The following is a 24,073-nucleotide window of genomic DNA, read 5'->3' on the forward strand; positions in this document are numbered from 1 at the left end:
TGTTCCCATGTTTCATGAGCTGAAATAAAAGATCCCAGAAATGTTCCAAATGCACTAAAAGCTTATTTCTCTCAAATTTGGTGCACACATTTGTTTACATCCCTCTTATTGAGCATTTCCCCTTTGCCAAGTTAATCCAGCCACCTGACATGTGGCTTTTCAAGAAGCTGATTAAACAGCATGATCATTACACAGGTGCCAATAGGCTACTATAAAATGTGAAATTTTGTCACACAACACAATGCCACAGATGTCTCAAGTTTTGAGGGAGTGTGCAATTGGCATGCTGACTGCAGGAATGTCCACCAGAGCTGTGGCCATAGAATTAAAAGTCATTTCTCTACCAGAAAAACAGTTTTAGAGAATTTGGCAGTACGTCCAACAAGCTTCAACCGCAGACCAAGTGTATGGCATCGTGTGGGAGAGCAGTTTGCCGATGTCAACATCTTGTGAACAGAATGCCCCATGGGGGTGCGGTTATGGTATGGGAAGGCATAAGCTACTGTCCTCGAACACAATTGCATTTTATCGATGGCAATTTGAATGCACACAGATACCGTGACAATGAGACAGCCTATAGGGAGGAGGTCAGAGACCTGGCCGTGTGGTGCCAGGACAACATCCTCTCCCTCAACATGATCAGGACAAAGGCGATGATTGTGGACTACAGGAAAAGGAGGACCGAGCATGCCCCCATTCTAATTGAAGGGGCTGTAGTGGAGCAGATTGAGAGCTTCAAGTTTCTTGGTGTCCACATCACCAACAAACTATCATGGTCCAAACAAACTAAGACAGTCGTTAAGAGGACACGACAACTCCTATACCACGCGGTGTCAGAGGAAGGCCCAAAGAATTTCCAAAGACTCCTTGCCCATTTGGCAATGTCTGATTTCTGATCGTCTTAACACACCACGTACACCACCAATAAGCTGAGCTTCTCAGTCACTTTTTCTTCACCTCACACAAGGCAACAAAGTATTTTTAAAATTTTAATGTTTAAATTTGACATCAAATGATAGTTCCTCTGGATTTGAAAAATCTTTCCAAAACTCCCTCGATGTGAAAGAGCAAAATATCATGATCTGATGATCCCATATATCCAGTGGAAGCATTATAAAAATCAGCTGTCTGTCCCGAGCTCACTGGCGCAGGAAACTCAGGGCTTGGAATAGGCTCGTTCAGTGGAGATCAACCCTTTCTGAGTGAAGATCACTTCCTGAGTCAAAATGCAAGGCGAGATCTACGGCTCAGATTTGTTTTATTTTTACATTACTTAAAAAATGTAAGCCTATGCAACATTAACATTTTAAAAACAGTACTGTAGCAATGAGGTTTGTGTAGTAGGCTATATGCCAAATACATTATCACCGCATATTGGCTTTGCTTGAATTGTCGTGCCATTGCATTGTGGTTCTGACCATTTAAAAAATATATATATTTCAAACTTTGAGGTAGGCTATATGATCACACTCGTAATAGATCAGTTGTTGTATTACTCGTGAGGCACAGCTGAGCGAGCATAGATTTAAATATTTTACTGGGCTGATGGGGCCTGCATCTGATGGTCAGTCTTAGTGCAAACTGGTCTCATAGCATAACCTTAACCCTTTTAGCTAACTCTTCCCCTAACCCAAACCCTTTAACCTAACTCCTAAACTTAACTCAAACCTTAACCCTAACCCCTAGTAAACGTTACCGAGCGAGCGAACATTAGACATCTAGCTAGAATTTGTAATATATCATACGTTTTGCAAATTTGTAATATATTGTCCATTTAGAAAATTCGTAACATTCGTGTACATTTTGCAAATCGGAACATACCATACGATACATACCACGGAACATACCATACGATACATACCACGGAACATAACATACGATACATACCACGGAACATAACATACGATACATACCACGGAACATAACATACGATACATACCACGGAACATAACATACGATACATACCACGGAACATACCATACGATACATACCACGGAACATACCATACGATACATACCACGGAACATACCATACGATACATACCACGGAACATACCATACGATACATACCACGGAACATACCATACGATACATACCACGGAACATACCATACGATACATACCACGGAACATACCATACGATACATACCACGGAACATACCACGGAACATACCATACGATACATACCACAGAACATACCATACGACACATACCACGGAACATACCATACGATACATACCATACGATACATACCACGGAACATACCATACGATACATACCACGGAACATACCATACGATACATACCACGGAACATACCATACGATACATACCACGGAACATACCATACGATACATACCACGGAACATACCATACGATACATACCACGGAACATACCATACGATACATACCACAGAACATACCATACGACACATACCACGGAACATACCACGGAACATACCATACGATACATACCACGGAACATACCATACGATACATACTACGGAACCAACCATACGACACATACCACGGAACATACCACGGAACATACCATACGATACATACCACAGAACATACCATACGACACATACCACGGAACATACCATACGATACATACCACGGAACATACCACGGAACATACCATACGATACATACCACGGAACATACCATACGATACATACCACGGAACATACCATACGATACATAAATAATGTTGCAGATTTACATACAGAATAATACAAAATGCTTGGAGACCAGGTTGCTCAGCAGAGGGAGAGAGCAAGAGGAGACAAGGGTCCGCCTCTCAACGTCCCTCCGCTCTCCCTTTCCTCTGTTGACACTGACCAAAAAGGGACACCGTCTTCCAGCTGATGGTGAAACTCGAGTAGTACAGCATTATTCCTGCATAATGCACAAATTCATGTTGTTACTCCTATGAACAGAGAAAGTGAAATATTTCTCGATATTAAAAAAGACCCAATCTGCTAATAATAATGCAAGCCTATCAATACACTTTCCTACTCATTACAGCTGCAGTGTTGGTTGTCGCGTGAGTGGAAGTTTGAAGAATACGCATTTTAATAGCCTCTAAGTGTTGAATAAAAAGTGTTGACAGTGCTGAGTAAGAACTTAAACATGAACTCACTCATAAAAACAGCATCTCTTTGCTGTATTCTTTGACATTCTCTCTCTGGTCATGATTTGAAATGTTTTGAAATATCACAGTATCAACAATGCTGTGGACTTTTTTTAAGCCTGCTGCTTTACTGTAGACACGGTAATCTGACCCATCCGATTGGCCAGGGCTAGGCCTATAGTGCACTTAATTTGCTTTCCGGGAAGGCAGAGTTTGTTGCTTCTGACACATGAAATGGTTCAAAATGAGAACACTTCAAGGAATTTAGCTCTCTTCTTGGTGACACTCGAGCTGAGGTCAGGAAAGATGAACACCTTGCATCCGCAGAAATGTAGCTGGTCTCTCTCTGCCCTGCCTCTTGAGGATGCGCTCCGTGTCACAGTAATAATGAAAACGGATGATAAACACTCTAGGCTTGGAGTTGTCGTCTCCGCCCGCTGGGGAAGGGACAATGCGGTGGGCTCTGTCCAGCTTCGGGGTAGATGGAACGATGGCCGGACCCAGCACCTCCGCGAAGAAGTCTGACATGAACTTAACTGAGTTCCCGCCAAGTTTCTCTGGTATACCAACAACCCGAAGATTGCAACGATGAGAATGGGATTCCAGGTCATCGGTCTTGTTAATCAGTTTTTGGTTTTCGGAGCTCAGACGGGCAACCATTTTCTCATTCTCATTTTCTCACTATGCGGTTACTGCCATCACACAGGTCATTTTCAAAGCCGTTAAGTTGGTGGCCTTGTTCATCCACAGCGGCTTGGACACCATCCAGGGCGGCGGAGAAGGTGGCCAGAGCAGCATCGATGACAGTTTGGAGCTGAGTGGCAATGGTAGCTGTAATTTCCGAGATCAGAACCATACAGAAGTTCTGAAGATCTGTTGGGAGTGTGACCTCGTGAGACTGCGTAATGGTTGGACTGGAGTTGGCGCCATTACCATTCACGTTTGCCATTGCGGTTGAAACGTTAGTTACAGGTCTTCTGCTCCTAAGATCATGTGACATTTGAATCAAAAAGGTAACTTACGAACTCATCAATCAAATCTGCTATGTAAGAAAGTGGAATGCAAAGTAAAAATTTGCCAAAATTAACTAATGCGTAAGAGCCTCATCCACAAGCCTCTTCTCCATTCACATGCTCAACCGGAAGCCCCTCCATTTTGTTTTTGATTTATTTGTACTATTGCCTTTTGAATATTTCATACCTAACATTATCTGACTCCATGTTTGCTTATTCTTTTGTTTCTTCACTCTCTTTATTCAGTTACAGAAGACCCAGTATTTACAGTTGGGACAAAACCGTGGGCAGTATTATGGCGGATCATTGCCAAATGTCAATCAGATTGGAAATGGCACCATTGACATGCCTTTTCAGGTAAGTGTGTTTGTCGGACTCTGATTTGAAATATTTGTGGTCTTACCCTAAATTGAACACGTTTACTCTTTTGTTGACATATATTTGGCTATCATTTACAGTTGAAGTTTACATACACCTTAGCCAAATACATTTAAACTCAGTTTTTCACAATTCCTGACATTTAATCCTAGTAAAAATACCCTGTCTTAGGTCAGTTAGGATCACTACTTTATTTTAAGAATGTGAAATGTCAGAATAATAGTAGAGTGAATTATTTATTATTTATTTATTTCATCACATTCCCAGTGGGTCAGAAGTTCACATACACTCAATTAGTATTTGGTAGCATTGCCTTTAAATTGTTTAACTTGGATCAAACATTTGGGTAGCCTTCCACAAGCTTCCCACAATAAGTTGGGTGAATTTCGGCCCATTTCTTCTGACAGAGCTGGAGTCAGGTTTGTAGGCCTCCTAGCTCGCACATGCTTTTTCAGTTCTGCCCACAAATTTTCTATAGGATTGAGGTCAGGGCTTTGTGATGGCCACTCCAATACCTTGACTTGGTTGTCCTTAAGCCATTTTGCCACAACTTTGGAAGTATGCTTGAGGTCATTGTCCATTTGGAAGACCCAGCCTAGTGGTTAGAGCTTTGGACTAGTAACCGAAAGGTTGCAAGTTTGAATCCCCGAGCTGACAAGGTACAAATCTGTCGTTCTGCCCCTGAACAAGGCCGTTAACCCACTGTTCCTAGGCTTGCCTAGTTAAATAAAGGTACAATTTAAAAAATAAAATAAAACCAAGCTTAAACTTCCTGACTGATGTCTTGAGATGTTGCTTCAATATATCCACATAATTTTCCTCCCTCGTGGTGCCATATATTTTGTGACGTGCACCAGTCCCTCCTGCAGCAATGCACCCCCACAACATGATGCTGCCACCCCCGTGCGTCACGGTTGGGATGGTGTTCTTCGGCTTGCAAGCCTCCCCCTTTTTCCTCCAAACATAACGATGGTCATTATGGCCAAACAGTTATATTTTTGTTTCATCAGAACAGAGGACATTTCTCCAAAAAGTACAATCTTTGTCCCCATGCGCAATTGCAAACCGTAGTCTGGCTTTTTTAAGGGCGGTTTTGGAGCAGTGGCTTCTTCCTTGCTGAACGGCCTTTCAGGTTATATTGATGTGGTGGTGTTGGTGGTGTTTATATTTGCGTACTATTGTTTGTACAGATGAACATGGTACCTTCAGGCGTTTGGAAATTGCTGCCAAGGATGAACCAGACTTGTGGAGGTCTACAATTCTTTTTCTGAGGTCTTTTTCTTTTGATTTTCCCATGATGTCAAGCAAAGAGGCACTGAGTTTGAAGGTAGGCCTTGAAATACATCCACAGGTACACCTCCAATTGACTCAAATGATGTCAATTAGCCTATCAGAAGCTTCTAAAGCCATGACATCATTTTCTGGAATTTTTCAAGTTGTCTAAAGGCACAGTCAACTTAGTGTATGTAAACTTCTGACCTACTGGAATTGTGATACAGTGAATTAATTATAAGTGAAATATTCTGTCTGTAAATAATTGTTTGAAAAATGACTTGTGTAATGACAAAGTAGATGTCCTAACCGACTTGCCAAAACTATAGTTTTTTAACAAGAAATTTGGGGAGTGGTTGAAAAACGAGTTTTAATGACTCCAACCTAAGTGTATGTAAACTTCCGACTTCAACTGTATCTATGTAGCTTGTGACTGGTTTGTTTTGTTGGGGTCTGCAGACTCCCTTTCAAGGTTCAGGTGACACCAGCAGGACAACACGGCATCATGGATTGGTTGACAGAGTTTACCGGGACAGAAACCGCATCACATCTCCACACGGAAGGCCCCTCGACAAACATGGACGCCAAATATCCTTTACTGTCGATTTACGTGACTGTATTTTTATTACACTTAATTTTACAGTCTCTTATGCAACGGAAATTTGATTACGAATGACATGGTAATATGGTAATTACACTAATAATATAGTAATTATCTGGTAATGACCTATTTATTGAAGCGAGTTTCACTTTGTAACATCTTTAACATCTTTAACCAATGTACTTCAATAGCATAGACTGTACTCTATGGCGCCATGGTGTTTTACATCGTTGACTTCAGTTGTGCGATGCTACAGATTTGTATTGCCCTTAACCAGGGGTCTCACATTGATAGCTGTCCGTATGGCTCGGTGTATCTGTCACCCCCACCCGACACCAGCTGGAGGAGGTAAGATAATCCATCTATGTTGTGGCATGTGATACTGTTTCGATTTCTTTGTGAAATGTCCCTTGACTTTTCACAACTGATACATTTAGTCACCCCTAAGTAGTGTAAGTCTCTTTCCCTGTGCTATAGGACAAACTAGGTGGTGTATGTCTCTTTCCCTGTGCTATAGGACAAACTAGGTGGTGTATGTCTCTTTCCCTGTGCTATAGGACAAACTAGGTGGTGTATGTGTCTTTCCCTGTGCTATAGGACAAACTAGGTGGTGTATGTCTCTTTCCCTGTGCTATAGGACAAACTAGGTGGTGTAAGTCTCTTTCCCTGTGCTATAGGACAGACTAGGTGGTGTAAGTCTCTTTCCCTGTGCTATAGGACAGACTAGGTGGTGTAAGTCTCTTTCCCTGTGCTATAGGACAGACTAGGTGGTGTAAGTCTCTTTCCCTGTGCTATAGGACAATCTAGGTGGTGTATGTCTCTTTCCCTGTGCTATAGGACAAACTAGGTGGTGTATGTCTCTTTCCCTGTGCTATAGGACAAACTAGGTGGTGTATGTCTCTTTCCCTGTGCTATAGGACAAACTAGGTGGTGTATGTCTCTTTCCCTGTGCTATAGGACAAACTAGGTGGTGTATGTCTCTTTCCCTGTGCTATAGGACAAACTAGGTGGTGTATGTCTCTTTCCCTGTGCTATAGGACAAACTAGGTGGTGTATGTCTCTTTCCCTGTGCTATAGGACAAACTCGGACTCTGCATTGCATCAGAGCACTTTGAACCCGCAGGATATTTTTGCAGGAGGCTCACAGGACTTGCAGCTTAAACGAGGTGCGTCGGATTTGAACTTAATATACTTTATATGAGTTTTATAAACTGAACAAAAATATAAAACGCAACATGCAACAATTTCAAATATTTTACTGAGTTCGTGGAAGGAAATCAGACAATTCAAATAAATAAATTAGGCCCTAATCTTTGGATTTCACATGACTGGGAATACAAATATGCATCCGTTGGTCACAGATACCTTTAAAAAAAAAAAAGTAGGTGCTTGGATCAGAAAACCAGTTGGTATCTGGTGTGACCACCATTTGCCTTATGCAGTGTGACATCTCCTTCACATAGAATTGATCAGGCTGTTGATTGTGGCCTGCGGAATGTTGTCCCACTCCTCTTCTATGGCTGTGTGTAGTTGCTGGATATTAGCAGGAACTGGAACATGTCGATCAAGGGCATCCCAAACATACTCAATCAGTAACATGTCTGGTGAGTGTGCAAGCCATGGAAGATCTGGGACTTTTTTAGCTTCCAGGAATTGTGTACAGATCCTTGCGACATGGGGCCGTGCATTATCATGCTGAAACATGAGGTGATGGCGGTGGATGAATGGCACGACAATGGGCCTCAGGATCTCGTCACGGTATCTCTGTGCATTCAAATCGCCATCATTAAAATGAAATTGGGTTCATTGTCTGTAGTTTATGCCTGCCCATACCATGACCCCACCGCCACCATGGGGCGCTCTGTTCACAATGTTGACATCAGCAAACCGCTCGCCCACACAACAAAACTCTTGGCCCTACAATGCCCCAGTGCTCTGTTTCCAGTTTGTAGGTTTAATAATGATTTTTTAATCAGGCGCAAATGTAATTATCTCTGTCATTATGAGGAAGGTGATATACGATGTATTGATGATGAAATATTTCTTCATGGCTTTGCCGGCTACCGTTTATGGTACTATTGAATACTCTGGTGTACATGATAAAATACTTCAGCCCTTGTCTTTAAAGGCTGTAGACATTACTCATAGGATGAATATGAATATCCAAGTGATTCTCAATGTGACATACTAATGACTGTCTGACGCGTATTCCTTTTATTGAGAAACTTAATATCAAATTCCTTCATGTATTGATTTAATTTTCCTTTCACTGTTATGGCAAGATGAAAATAAGGGTATTTCAATATGTATTTTTTTTGCTTTTTAAAATTCTAGATAAGTGACAATTCGATGAATTGAACTCCCTCTCATTTTCTCTCTCTTTCTCCCTCTCGTCCTTTCTTTTCCTCTCCAGTGCTTCTGCTTCATGTACCAGGGCCAGAAGACACAGAATCAGATATGGACAAAGACGAACAAAAACAGAACTGGGATGGCAAAAAGGTGAAGTGCACTCAGATCTGGTGATATATCTTAACTCCATTGTTCTACAGCTCTGAGTTCTATTGTATTGTTCTACAGCTCTGAGTTCTATTGTATTGTTCTACAGCTCTGAGTTCTATTGTATTGTTCTATAGCTCTGAGTTCTATTGTATTGTTCTACAGCTCTGAGTTCTATTGTATTGTTATACAGCACTGGATTATATTGTATTGTTAAACAGCTCAGGGTTCTATTGTATTGTTACTGAGTTGTCATTTTAATTTTTCCCTCAGAATGTCTCATCAAGGTCCAAGGTTCCAGGAATCAAGTGAGTACTTCCACAGACTAAAATCTAACCATCCTGACTTCGGTGTAGCTTTGTGAAAGGCTGATTACGACAGCCCACGACAGTTGGCAGTTTAGTGATGATTATATGTTTTTCCAACTGATGTTTTGGGACATCATTGACATACTTCAAGAAGTGTTGTGGAGCCAGTGAGTTCTGGCTGTCTAGGATGTTATTGTTATTGTTATTTTGAGAATGTGAACAGGGTCCTTTGCAGAAATTTTAATACTGGGCTTATTAGAAAACAATTGGAGGCAATTTCCCTTCATTTCCTTTGGGGTCATGTTGAAAACATGAAGAGAAGTGTATATCTGGAAATCATTTGCTGGTAATACTTCATGCACAACTTCCTGTCCAGCTCGAAGGACCGTGTGAAAACCCACAGTGGAAATATTGCTGAAGTCGGGGAGGGGGGTATTCTCATTTATCTTCCTATGTTATTTTACATACACTGCAGCAGCCTGTAAAATCTGCTGACTGTGCATATAATACCGCTACTGTCATTATGGGGATACCAATCATATGTTTTTTCTATTTTCAGCATATTCCCGTCTCCAGATCAGGAGCTGACCGTGTCACTGATGCCTTCAGCCCAAAACACGGGCGGCGGCTCCCTGCCTGATCTGACCAACATCCAGTTCCCCCCTCCGCTGCCCACCCCCCTGGACCCCGAGGACTCTACCCTCAGCGCCTACAATAGCACGGGAAACCTGGCCACCAGCCACTCATACAGCTTCAGTTCCACCAGCCAAGGTGACCTCTCAGTCCTCCACCTTCCAGAACCATAGATGTATAGAGTTTGGAAACACAGTTAGAAATTCTGAATTTTCATGTTGGCACCAGAAGTTGGGAGATGATGTCACCACATGGCAGACAGTTGGCTTATATCTTATATACGTCTCTCTGTCTCTAGCTTTCTATGACAGTTGGGATTCTGAAAGATATGTTTGCTGTTTTGTGTCCCAGCAGGACAGACCACAGCCCAGCAGGGCAGGCAGGACAACAACATGGTCAACCAGGACTCCCACCAGCACCAGTCCCTACAGCTCTCCCCCACCCTGTCGCCACCCCTCACCCTCGCCCAGGTAGTACGTACCGTACTCTTCCCTTCTAGCATTGCGATTGTTACATTTCTGAATTACTTTTCTAGTGTATTTACAATGATTGTGCTCTGTAGTTGTTTCCCCCCCTCTTTGAATGTATTTAAAGTAAGTTGCTATGGATAATTGGAGCACCAGTCGAATGATTAGAAGGTAATATACCAGGAGCCTTCAGAGATTCTGAACATCCAAGAGTGTTTCTGAAATTGGGGATTGTACTAAGTTTAGCCATCGCTCTACTTTCGATCACACTTTCTATCACATTTCTGTGGACATCATTTTCAGTTTTTCCCCACTGACTAATTTAGAACTCCTATGTGTATCTGTCTCAGGCGGAGACCATAGACGCCATGACACTGGAGGCACAGTTGTCCCAGTACACGTTCTTTAGCCAGCCCTCTTCTCAACAACAACAGCAGCAGCAGACCACTCAAGGACTGACCAGGCTGGTCCAGCTCCCCTCCCCTCTGAACACCTCTTCCAGCCAGACACAGAACTCCATGGATATGAACTCGGTAAGCTTACTTTCTCAAACCCTTCCCTCTTCAGAACTTTCCTTATCCTACACTCCTGTCCATAGGAAAAGATAGTGCTGAAACCGACTTAGTGTTCCTACACTATTTAACAAAATGTAGTTTTTCCTGTTAAGCTATCTTTGGTTTGATCTTGAAGTCGAAGGGACTAGTCTTCTATAAGCAAGATGGCTCTGCAGGCCAGTCAAGTTCTTCCACACTGATCTCGACAAACCATTTCTGTATGGACCTCGCTTTGCACGGGGGCATTGTCATGCTGAAACAGGAAAGGGCTTTCCCCAAACTGTTGCAACAAAATTGGAAGCACAGAATTATCTGCAATGTCATTAAACTCTGTAATGTTAAGATTTCCCTTCACTGGAACTAAGAGGCATGGACCATGGAAAAACAGCCCCAAACCATTATTCCTCCTCCAACAAACTTTAGTTGGCACTATACATTGGGGCAGGTAGCGTTCTCCTGGCATCCGCCAAACCAAGAATCGTCCGTCGGACTGCCAGATGTTGAAGCGTGATTCATCACAGAGAACGTTTCCACTACTCCAGCTGATGCTTGGCATTGCGAATGGTGATCGTAGGCTTGTGTGCGGCTGCTCGGCCATGGAAACCCATTTTATGAAGCTCCCGACGAACAGTTCTTGTGCCGACATTGCTTCCAGAGGCAGGTTGGAGCTCAGTAGTGAGTGTTGCAACCGAGGACAGACGATTTTTACGCGATACACTCTTCATCACTCGGCGGTCCCGTTCTGTGTGCTTGTGTGGCCTACCACTTCGCGGGTGAGAAATTGTTGCTCCAAGACGTTTCCACTTCACAATAACCACACTTACAGTTGACCGGGGTAGCTCTAGCAGGGCAGAAATTTTACGAACTGACTTTTTGGAAAGGTGGCATGTTATGACAGTGCCACGTTGAAAGTCACTGAGCTCTTCAGTACAGGCCATTCTGCTGCCAATGCTTGTCTATTGAGATTGCATGGCTGTGTTTTATACACCTGTCAGTGATGGGTGTGGCTGCAATAGCCGAGTCAACTATAATCAACAATATAGTGGAGCATACATTTTCAGAAAGGAGCCAGTCAGTCAGCCAACCAGTAACCCAGCCAGAAACCCAGCCAGTAACCCAGCAGATCAGCCAGCCAGTAACCCAGCAGATCAGCCAGCCAGTAACCCAGCAGGTCAGCCAGCCAGTAACCCAGCAGATCAGCCAGCCAGTAACCCAGCAGATCAGCCAGCCAGTAACCCAGCAGATCAGCCAGCCAGTAACCCAGCCAGTAACCCAGCCAGTAACCCAGCAGATCAGCCAGCCAGTAACCCAGCAGATCAGCCAGCCAGTAACCCAGCCAGTAACCCAGCAGATCAGCCAGCCAGTAACCCAGCCAGTAACCCAGCAGGTCAGCCAGCCAGTAACCCAGCAGATCAGCCAGCCAGTAACCCAGCCAGTAACCCAGCAGGTCAGCCAGCCAGTAACCCAGCAGATCAGCCAGCCAGTAACCCAGCAGGTCAGCCAGCCAGTAACCCAGCAGGTCAGCCAGCCAGTAACCCAGCAGATCAGCCAGCCAGTAACCCAGCAGGTCAGCCAGCCAGTAACCCAGCAGGTCAGCCAGCCAGTAACCCAGCAGGTCAGCCAGCCAGTAACCCAGCAGGTCAGCCAGTCAGTCAGTTACCCAGCAGGTCAGCCAGTCAGTCAGTTACCCAGCAGGTCAGCCGGCCATTGATTCAGCCAGCCAGTAACCTAGCCAGTAACCCAGCAGGTCAGCCAGCCAGTCAGTCAGCTAGTCAGTAACCCAGCCAGTAACCCAGCAGGTCAGCCAGTCAGTCAGTTACCCAGCAGGTCAGCCAGCCATTCATTCAGCCAGCCAGTAACCTAGCCAGTAACCCAGCAGGTCAGCCAGCCAGTCAGACAATTAGCCAGTCAGTGAGTCTAACTGAAATATGATCCTGTATTAGGGCTCTTTCCCCCAACAGTACCGCAGTAGGGCTGGGTCTTCGGCCAATCAGTCTCCAACATCTCCAGTCTCCAATCAAGGCTTCTCACCTGGAGGCTCGCCTCAAGTAAGGGCGTGTGAGCAAAACCCACTGACTGTATATACTGTTTTTCCATCGTGGTTCTGTTTTCGTCGCCGGCTGGGCCCTTTGGCTGCCCCTTTCGGCTGCTCTTGTTCCACCAACCCCCTGCCACCCCCATCGTCGTGTCTCGCAGTGTCACTGATCCCGTTCTCCTTGCTGCTTCTCTGTGTCTCCATCCTAAGTGGCCTCGTAGCATAGGCACCAAAATGACACACGTTAGCCAGTTGGTTGAGTTAGGAAAATGTACTTGGTAGTTAACATTTAGCAACCAGAGATTACTTTTAGCCTAGAGTTTTGAATCCCCTTTAGCCTAGAGTTTTGAATCCCTTTTAGCCTAGAGTTTTGAATCCCTTTTAGCCTAGAGTTTTGAATCCCTTTTAGCCTAGAGTTTTGAATCCCTTTTAGCCTAGAGTTTTGAATCCCCTTTAGCCTAGAGTTTTGAATCCCTTTTAGCCTAGAGTTTTGAATCCCCTTTAGCCTAGAGTTTTGAATCCCTTTTAGCCTAGAGTTTTGAATCCCTTTTAGCCTAGAGTTTTGAATCCCCTTTAGCCTAGAGTTTTGAATCCCCTTTAGCCTAGAGTTTTGAATCCCCTTTAGCCTAGAGTTTTGAATCCCCTTTAGCCTAGAGTTTTGAATCCCCTTTAGCCTAGAGTTTTGAATCCCCTTTAGCCTAGAGTTTTGAATCCCCTTTAGCCTAGAGTTTTGAATCCCCTTTAGCCTAGAGTTTTGAATCCCCTTTAGCCTAGAGTTTTGAATCCCCTTTAGCCTAGAGTTTTGAATCCCTTGTGTATTGTGAAAAAATAAAAAGGAACAGGGTCCCTCCACAAGGCCCTGTAGGCTAGATGTACGCTGTAAGTTCTATATAAGGTTATAATATAAACAAACAAATCGAACTGAACATAACATTGAACAACTAAGTCATCTCTTGTTAGAGGAATCATAAAAGCTTTCACTCAGTATCTAGGCTACTAGCTAAATGCTTCGGTTGGCTTTGCCCATCGCTTCTTTCTGTCACCTAGACGGCTAACCTACAGTGTTGTGGGTTACATGGGGTGCGACAGACAGTCCATGTGTCGTTATCATGCCCTTGCCCGCTGTTCTTTTGGCAGGGCACAGATAATGTGGTTCTGAACTGAAAGGGGCATGGCGAAGGCTGCCTTACTGAGTCTGCCTGTGAATATAATCCAATGATTTATACATTAAGGCAGATGATGAAAGCGGAAACATTTTCAGCTTTTATAAGAACATGAAATTAAAACATCAAGAGGATTACTGGATGATTTGAATGTTTTTGAAATTCTAGCTTTACCCACAAAAGGGATTTCCATATGATTTCATTCTATTTCATGATTTTATTTGATCTAAGTTATTAAGAATTCTTAGTACAAGACATGCATGGTAACCAACTCCATACAACATTGTTGGTTGTGGGTTGATGACATTTATGAAGTTCTTTTGAGTAGTATTCAGTGCATGTTAACATTGGCTGGTTGGGCACATAACAGCAACATCTGTCGAATCATCTTTAAAGGTGAGATGGGCAGGTTACTTTGACTTAATTAATCAACTAATGGATGAGATTGAGGTTGATTGCACAGCAAATTAATTGATGGGCTTGCGAAAAAATGATTCCTGCTGTGTTTGTACTGTGTCATGCTTTATCTATTGTCTAGGCAGCAGTATGTTATTGATTGTTTTCAGGATTGCAGATGTGTGCGGTGATTTTGGTGTTGCCTGAAGCCAATGGTTTGATATGAATGTCTTGTGAATTGTGACAATTCAGTTATAGTTGTGGTGTGATTGTGCTCTCTATCTGCTCTTCCATTCCTGTGTTTTGTCCCTGTACATTACTATCATGGGATTGTTTTTAACAAGGGGATATGCTTGTGTTCTAGCACCACTCCATATTGGGTAGTGTATTTGCTGACTTCTATGACCAGCAACTCACATCCAGACAGACCAGTGCTCTCTCCCAACAGGTAAGGTTTAACATCCTACCTCAGAACTAATTATGCAAGCTAATATTAGTTACTTTTGATATGGCATTATATGCCAATATCTTAGTATCAAAGCACAGTATATTAATACAGGGTTTCCCAAACTCAGTCCTCAGGACCCCAGGGGGTGCACGTTTTGGTTTTTGCCCTAACACTACACAGCTGATTTAAATAATCAACTAATCATCAAGCTTTGATCATTTGAACAAGCTGTGTAATGATAGGGCAAAAACCAAAACGTGCACCCCCTGGGGTCCCCAGGACCAAGTTTAGGAAACCCTGGATTAATAGGTTTCCATTTTTACCCGTTGTACTGAATCTTTATATTGACCATTTGGCACCTGTTAATAGTAGAGAAATGAGCCCTTGTCATTGAGTGTTGGCTAACCTCATGTACTGTGTTGGCTAGCCTCATGTACTGTTTTCTCTGTTCCTCGAACAGCTGGAGCAGTTCAACATGACAGACAACAGCAGTCTGTACGGCCAGGGCTCCACCCTCAACTACTCCCAAGCAGCCATGATAGGTTTGATGGGTAGCCACGGCAACCTGCAAGACTCCCAGCAGTCAGGCTACAGTAGCCATGGCAACATCCCCAACATCATTCTCACAGGTACTATTCTGCCACACCAGGTAGCTCACTCAAGCCTCTGCAAGGCTAGGCAGTGAAATAGAGCTCACTTAATGTAAACACTCTCTCAATACAAATATCTAACTTTTGTTATGTCTAGGGGTCTAATGCATGCCTTGCTCTACCATAAGCTGTCTGAATGTTTGCATTTAGCATGAAAGTGAGTGTAAGCAGACTGGCTCTAACCAGAATATAAAGAGGAGTGGGGGGCCCCAGTGGACAACTGAGCAAGAGGACAAGTACATTAAGAGTGTCTAGTTTCCTCAAAGGGCAGCTTTATTAAATAGTCCCGGCAAAACGCCAGTCTCAACGTCAACAGTGAAGAGGCGACTCAGGGATGCTGGCCTTCTAGGCAGAGTTCCTCTGTCCAGTGTCTGCGTTCTTTTGCCAATCTTAATCTTTTCTTTTTATTGGTCAGTCTGAAATATGGTTTTATCTTTGCAAATCTGCCTAGAAGGCCAGGATCCCAGAGTCGCCTCTTCATTGTTGACGTTGAGACTTGTGTTTTGTGGGTACTATTTAATGAAGCTGCCAGTTGACGACTTGTGAGGCGTCTGTTTCTCAAACTAGACACTCTAATGTACTTGTCCTCTTGCTCAGTTGTGCACTGGGGCCTCCCACTCCTCTTTCTATTCTGGTTGGAGACCAGCGCTGTTCTGTGGAGGGAGTAGTACACAGCTTTGTACGAGATCTTCAGTTTCTTGGCAATTTCTCGCATGGAATAGCCTTCATTTTTCAGAACAAGAATAGACTGACGAGTTTCAGAAGAAAGTACTTTGTTTCTGGCCATTTTGAGCCTGTAATCTAACCCACAAATGCTAATGCTCCAGATCCTCAACTAGTCTAAATAAGGTCCGCTGTATTGCTTCTTTAATCAGAACAACAGTTTTCAGCTGTGCTAACATAATTGCAAAAGGATTTTCTAATGATCAATTAGCCTTTTAAAATGATAAACTTGGATTAGCTAACACCACGTGCCATTGGAAAACATGAGTGATGGTTGCTGATAATGGGCCTCTCTACACCTATGTATGTTATTTTAATGGACAAAAAAATGTGCTTTTCTTTTAAAAAACAGGGACATTAATAAGTGACCCCAAACTTTTGAACGGTAGTGTATGTATGTACAGTACCAGTCAAAGGTTTGGACACACCTACTCATTCAAGGGGTTTTCTCTATTATTTGTACTATTTTCTACATTGTAGATTAATAGTCAAGACACCAAAACTATGAAATAACACATGGAGTCATAAAGCAACCAAAAAAGTATTAAACAACCAAAATATATTTTATATTTGAGATTCTTCAAAGTAGCCACCCTTTGCCTTGATGACATTTTTGCACACTCTAGGCATTCTCTCAACCAGCTTCATGAGCTAGTTACCTGAAATGCATTTCAATTAACAGGTGTGCCTTGTTAAATGATGATAAGGTAATTAGAGTTAACTGAACCTCAGATTGCAGACCAAATAAATGCTTCACAGAGTTCAAGTAACAGACACATCTCAACATCAACTGTTCAGAGAAGACTGCGTGAATCAGGTCTTCATGGTCGAATTGCTGCAAAGAAACCACTACTAAAGGACACCAATAAGAAGAAGAGACTTGCTTGGGCCACGAAACATGAGCAATGGACATTAGACCAGTGGAAATCTGTTCTTTGGTCCAAATATGAGATTTTTGGTTCCAACCGTCATGTCTTTGTGAGACGCATTGTAGGTGAACGGGTGATCTCCACATGTGTGGTTCCCACCATGAAGCATGGAGGAGGTGTGATGGTGTGGGGGTGCTTTGCTGGTGACACTGTCAGTGATTTATTTAGAATTCAATGCACACTTAACCAGCATAGCTACCACAGCATTCTGCAACGATACACTATCCCATCTGATTTGCGCTTAGTGGAACTATAAGTTGTTTTTCAACAAGACAATGACCCAAAACACCTCCAGACTGTGTGAGGGCTATTTGACCAAGAAGGAGAGTGATGGAGTGCTGCATCAGATTACCTGGCCTCCACAATCACCCGCCCTCAACCCAATTAAGATGGTTTGGGATGAGTTGGACCGCAGAGTGTAGGAAAAGCAGCCAACAAGTTCTCAGCATATGTGGGAACTCCTTCAAGACGGTTGGAAAAGCATTCCTGATGAAGTTGGTTGAGAGAATGCCAAGAGTGTGCAATGCTGTCATCAAGGAAAAGGGTGGCTACTTTGAAGAATCTAAAATCTAAACTATATTTTGATTGAACATTTTTTTGGTTACTACTTGATTCCATATGTATTATTTCATAGTTTTGATGACTTCACTAGAAAATAGTAAAAAAAGAAAGAAAGAAAAACCCTTGAATGAGTAGGTGTGTCCAAACCTTTGACTGGTACTGTACATACATACACTACCATTCAAAAGTTTGGGGTCACTTAGAAATGTCCTTGTTTTATAAAAGAAAAGCAAATGTTTTGTCCATTAAAATAACATCAAATTGATCAGAAATACAGTGTAATGTTGTAAATGACTATTGTAGAAAATAGTAAACAGAAAAAAAACCTTGAGTGAGTAGGTGTGTCCAAACTTTGACTGGTACTGTATATGTGTATATTATTTTACTGCTCTGGAGATATAATTATTGTTTACCATTATGTAGATTTTTACCTTACATTTTTTCACTCTTTATGCGATGCACAATGCATAGAACACCGGAAGAAGAATTATCATTGAATTATCATAGTGAATTATTGTAATGTTTGTTTATGTGTCAATTAATCCCATAAGGGATGGGTTACCAATTGGCGATTTGACACAAACATAAAATGTCATTCTTTCATTTCATTCATACAGAGCATTTGGAAAGTATTCAGATCCCTTAACTTTTTCCACATTTTGTTACATTACAGCCTTGTTCTAAAATTGATTAGATTGTTTTTTTCCCTCATCAATCTACACGCCATACCACATAATGAAAAACCAAAAACAGGTTTTTAGAAATTGTACATAGTTATTCAGACCCTTTACTCTGAATACTTTGTTGAAGCACCTTTGGCAGCGATTACAGCCTCGAGACTTCTTGGGTATGACACTACAAGCTTGGCACACCTGCATTTGGGGAGCTTCTCCCATTCTTCTCTGCAGATCCTCTCAAGCTCTGTCAGTTTGGATGGGGAGCGATGCTGCACAGCTATTTTCAGGTCTCTCCAGAGATGTTAGATAGGGTTCAAGTCCGGGCTCTGGCTGGGCCACTCAAGGACAGTCAGAGACTTGTCCCGAAGTTACTGCGTTGTCTTGGCTGTGTGCTTAGGGTCATTGTCCTGTTGGAAGGTGAACCTTCCAGTCTGAGGTCCTGAGTGCTATGGAGAAGGTTTTCATCAAGGATCTCTCTGTACTTTGCTCCGTTCATCTTTGCCTCAATCCTGACTAGTCTCCCAGTCCCTGCCACTGAAAAACATACCCACAGCATGATGCTGCCACCACCATTCTTCACCGTAGGGATAGTGCCAGGTTTCCTCCAGAAGTGACGCTTGGCATTCAGGCCAAAGAGTCCAATATTGATTTCATGAGACCAGAGAATCTTGTTTCTCATGGTCTGAGAGTCTTTTGGTGCTTTTTGGCAAACTCCAAGCGGGCTGTCATGTGCCTTTTACTGAGGAGTGGCTTCCGCCTGGCCACTCTACCATAAAGGCCTGATTGGTGGGGTGCTGCAGAGATGGTTGTCCTTCTGGAAGGTTATCCCATCTCTACAGAGGATCTCTGGAGCTCTATCAGAGTGACCATTGGGTTCTTGGTCAACTCCCTGTCCAAGGCCGTTCTCCCCTGATTGCTCAGTTTGGCCGGAAGGCCAGCTCTAGGAAGGGTCTTGGTGGTTCCAATGTTCCTCCATTTAAGAATGACCTTGGGTACCTTCAATGCTGCAGACATTTTTCGTTACCCTTTTCCAGATCTGTGCCTCGACACAATCCTGTCCCGGAGCGCTACAGACAATTCCTTCGACCTCGTGGCTTTGTTTTTGCTCTGACATACACTGTCAACTGTGGGACCTTATATAGACAGGTGTGTGCCTTTCCAAATCATGTCCAATCAATTGAATTTACCACAGTTTGTAGAAACAATTTGTAGAAACATCTCAAGGATGATCAATGGAAACAGGATGCACCTGAGCTCAATTTTGAGTCTCATAGCAAACGGTCTGAATAAGGTATTTCTGTTTTTTATATTTTATACATTTGCAAACATTTCTATAAACCTGTTTTCACTTTGGCATTATGGGGTATTGATGAGGGGCAAAAAATAACTTAAGTAATAAATAATAAAGTCAAGGGGTTTGAATGCACTGTGTGTGCGGTGTGTTCTTTGATATTATCGCGGTCCGCAAACAAATGCTATATGTGCATACTGCCAACGCCCATCCCTACAGGCTCAGGAGCCTGAGAAGGAGGAGCATCTTCAGACAGTATTCTTTACAATGTTTCGGCAGTGAAATCCTGGAAACCCAAAAACCTTTCAGCAGCAGATAAATCAAATCAAATTGATGTATTTATAAAGCCCTTCTTACATCAGCTGATGTCACAAAGTGCTGTACAGATATACTATTATGTCCAGTTTCTTGGACTTTTCATTCCTTTGTGCATTACAATTAATCACATGCACAATAAACACCATAAAATTCACCTTCACAATTAGCATTTCAGTTTCCCTCAACTGTTTAACAACACTCTGAATCTAAAGATTCAGTGGAGCATCCACCGCCATATCTTCAGCTCCCCTCTCTCCTTCATCTATTTCACTTGCCTCCGTGTAGGAGACCTGCTGTATAGCCCTGACCCTCCGTGTGGGAGACCTGCTGTATAGCCCTGACCCTCCGTGTAGGAGACCTGCTATATAGCCCTGACCCTCCGTGTAGGAGACCTGATATATAGCCCTGACCCTCCGTGTAGGAGACCTGCTGTATAGCCCTGACCCTCCGTGTAGGAGACCTGCTGTATAGCCCTGACCCTCCGTGTAGGAGACCTGCTATATAGCCCTGACCCTCCGTGTAGGAGACCTGATATATAGCCCTGACCCTCCGTGTAGGAGACCTGCTGTATAGCCCTGACCCTCCGTGTAGGAGACCTGCTGTATAGCCCTGACTCTCCGTGTAGGAGACATGCTGCATATACTCCTTTACCCTAACTGGGCACTCCTGGGAATTGGGAACGTGGTTGCCGGGCTGACAGGCTATTCAATCCATGATACCTCTCTTCTCACTGATCACCTGCCTATCACTTGCACCTGTGAGCCATTACTTATCAATCCACCTGCTCTCTCAGCACCTGGCCCGGTTTCTGATGCCCCTAGAGGTGGGAAGTGGAAGTGTAATGTTTACCTGTGCGCCTAAGCAGTTCATTCCTAACACTAGCTAAATTAATTAAGTTGAGGTTTTCTGTATTTATTTTCATTTGACTTTACTTGACACTCAATTGTAGTTTAATCTAGTACAGGCTTAACTGAATGAACAACAAAGATGGAATGCAATATGACATTTTATTAAATAGTTTGGGGAATGGCCCTGTCACCGAGGGAAGATCCTCAGAGCCAGATGATGTGATGGCAGGTAGCCCAATGCGGGACTGCTGACATCGAAACCCCCCGCTGGGGGAAAGGATTTCCATGGACAGGGCTTAAGGTTATTATAGCTGGTGGATGATTGTCGAAAACTGTTGCTGAGAAACAGCAAGTGCATGGGTAAATTGACATACTTCCCAAGATTTATGCCCATTGGTTGAGAGAGAGGAAGGTGATAATTGCAAGAGTGAGCCCATAGATTGAACAGCAAATGTGAGGAATGTGCATTATTGTGCCATGCTGATGATAATGCGTTTGTATTCATTCCCACAATGCCCGTAGAATAGCAAACTAAGTGAATTATGTTATGCTTAATGGATAAAGTTAAACAAGCATTCAGACCAGCCTTCCTGATTTGAACATTCGTAAACTACATTTATTGGCTGTTCCTTGAAATATTTAATGAGATGCTATTCTTTGGGGTAAACACAGCAGGAAGACCCTGACCTCTCCTCATCTCTCTTTACTCATGTATGTTTTAGCCACCGGAGAGTCACCACCCAGACTGTCGAAGGGGTTGTCTTACAGCTCTCTGTCGGCTGACATCAGCTTCGACGCGGACTCTCAGTTTCCCTTGGACGAGCTGAAGATCGACCCTCTGACCCTGGATGGGCTGTACATGCTCAACGATCCTGACATGGTCCTCACTGACCCCGCCACGGAAGACGCCTTTCGGATGGACCGGCTTTAGAGCCGCTGCCAAGTTGACTGACTGTCTCGGAGGAACCCGGCCTGAGGGGAGAGGGATATTTTGGGAGTGTGGTAGCTCGTGACTAGGCCCCAGCTGTGCAGTGTATTCATCCCACACTCCCACCTCCCTTCACCAGCCACCCCTTTCTAAGAGCCATGGTAAGATGAGCTAGTAGGGAAATGGTCGACAGAGTATGCTTTCTCCCTTCCTGATGGAAAAGATGGAAGGGCGACATTGTCAGGGTTTGGTGGATATTGCGCTTAAGGTTCTGCCTGTGACCAGTCTGTGCTAACCACATACATCCCTTAACTTGTTTATTTATTTATTTTATTATATGCCTCCTGCCAGCCTTTCTGTTGGATGCTTTGGTTTTTGTAAAGGAAAACAAAATAGGATACAAACTACATTGGTCTTGACTTCCATTTGAAGACATTCAATTGATTTAAAATCATGTCTGCAGTGGAAACTGCTTATCTTTCTCTCACCTGCCATACTAGATTAGCATGTCTCATTATCAACCATCTGCTTTTTCACTACCGCCCCTCTATTGGCTAATCTTGCCAGTCTCACATTTTCATCAGTGCACTTAACCGCGCTGTCATTAATTCACACTATACAGTGCCTTCAGAAAGTATTCACACCCCTTGACTTTTTCCACATTTTGTTCTGTTGCGAGGTGGGATTAAAATGTCCTTTTTTGTCAATGATCTACACCAAATGCTCTAATGTCAAAGTGGAAGAAAAATTCTAACATTTAAAAAAAAAACTTTATGGAAAATTAAACACTATCTTGATTAGATAAATATTCAATCCCTTGAGTCAATACAGGTAAGAATCACCTTTGGCAGCGATTACAGCTGTGAGTTTTTCTGGGTAAGTCTATGAGATTTGCACACCTGGATTGTACAATATTTGCCCATTATTCTTGAAAAGATTATTCATATTCTGTCAAGTTGGGTGTTGATCATTGTTATACAGCCATTTTCATGTCTTGCCGTAGATTTTCAAGCCAATTTCAAGTAAAAACTATAACTAAGCCATTCTATGTCATCACTGTAAGCAACTCCAGTGTATATGGCCTTGTGTTTTAGGTTATTGTCCTGCTGAAAGCTGAATTTGTCTGCAAGTGTCTGTTGGAAAGCAGACTGAACCAAGTTTTCATCAAGGATTTTGCCTGTGCTTAGCTCTATTACATTTTTTATTTTTTTTAAAGCTCCCTAGTCCTTGCTTATTATAAACATACCCATAACATGATGCAACCACCACCATGCTTGAGTGGTACACAGTGATGTGTTGTGTTGGATTTGCCCCAAACATAACGCTTTGTATTTAGGACTAAAAGTTCATTGTTTACAGTATTACTATAGTTTCTTATTGGAAACAGGATGCATGTTTTGGAATATTTTTATTCTGTACAGGCTTCCTTCTTTTCACTATGTCATTTAGGTTAGTATTGTGGAGCAACTACAATGTTGTTTTCTCCTATCACAGCCATTAAACTCTGTAACTGTTTTAAAGTCACCATTGGCCTCATGGTGAAATCTGAGCGGTTTCCTTCCTCTCTGGCAACTGAGTTAGGAAGGACGCCTGTATCTTTTTAGTGACTGGGACTATTGACACACCATCCAAAGTGTAAATAATAACTACACCATACTCAAAGGGATATTCAATGGCTCCTTTTCTTTTTTTTAACCATCTACCAATAGGTGCCCTTATTTGGGAACCATTGGAAAAACTCCCTTGTCTTTGTGGTTGAATCTGTGCATGAAATTCAGTGCTTGACAGAGGGACCTTACAGATAAACTACAGTGGCTTGTGAAAGTATTCACCCCCCACCCCCCCTGGCATTTTTCCTATTTTGTTGCCTTAAAACCTGTAATTAAAATTGATTTTGGTGGTGCTTGTATATTATGATTTACACAACATACCTACCACTTTGAAGATGCAAAATATATTTTATTGTGAAACAAACAAGAAATAACTTTGTAGAGCCACCTTTTGCAGCAATTACAGCTGCAAGTCTCTTGGGGTATGTCTCTATAAGCTTCGCACATCTAGCCACTGGGATTTTGACCATTCTTCAAGGCAAAACTGCTCCAGCTCCAAGTTGGATAGGTTCCACTGGTGTACAGCAATCTTTAAGTCATACCAGATTCTCAATTGGATTGAGGTCTGGGCTTTGAGTAGGCCATTCCAAGACATTTAAATTTCCACTTAAACCACTGAAATGTTGCTTTAGCAGTGAAATG

General features: G+C 42.9%; 1 protein-coding gene across 6 annotated transcripts in view; it reads left to right on the forward strand.

The window, feature by feature from the left end:
- LOC109872130 (CREB-regulated transcription coactivator 1) overlaps window positions 1-23,724 on the forward strand; it is a 41,392-nt gene extending 17,668 nt beyond the window's left edge. Inside the window, exons 2-14 of one of the 6 annotated variants that reach the window (XM_031806623.1) lie at window positions 4,392-4,502; window positions 6,255-6,383; window positions 6,683-6,744; window positions 7,474-7,562; window positions 8,810-8,895; window positions 9,166-9,200; window positions 9,760-9,971; window positions 10,185-10,306; window positions 10,651-10,833; window positions 12,798-12,902; window positions 14,813-14,896; window positions 15,357-15,525; window positions 21,616-23,343. In XM_031806623.1, coding sequence (XP_031662483.1) covers window positions 4,392-4,502; window positions 6,255-6,383; window positions 6,683-6,744; window positions 7,474-7,562; window positions 8,810-8,895; window positions 9,166-9,200; window positions 9,760-9,971; window positions 10,185-10,306; window positions 10,651-10,833; window positions 12,798-12,902; window positions 14,813-14,896; window positions 15,357-15,525; window positions 21,616-21,824 — 1,596 coding nt within the window. In that variant the 3' untranslated portion in view covers window positions 21,825-23,343. Of the gene's footprint in view, window positions 1-4,391; window positions 4,503-6,254; window positions 6,384-6,682; window positions 6,745-7,473; window positions 7,563-8,809; window positions 8,896-9,165; window positions 9,201-9,759; window positions 9,972-10,184; window positions 10,307-10,650; window positions 10,834-12,797; window positions 12,903-14,812; window positions 14,897-15,356; window positions 15,526-21,615 lie in introns of all 6 variants that reach the window. The other 5 variants (XM_031806626.1, XM_031806625.1, XM_020463249.2 and 2 more) reach the window with 5 other exon arrangements.
- The last annotated feature ends 349 nt before the right edge of the window (window positions 23,725-24,073 follow it).

Source organism: Oncorhynchus kisutch, linkage group LG27 (assembly GCF_002021735.2).
Source record: "Oncorhynchus kisutch isolate 150728-3 linkage group LG27, Okis_V2, whole genome shotgun sequence".
In the NCBI taxonomy this organism is placed as follows: Eukaryota; Metazoa; Chordata; class Actinopteri; order Salmoniformes; family Salmonidae; genus Oncorhynchus; species Oncorhynchus kisutch.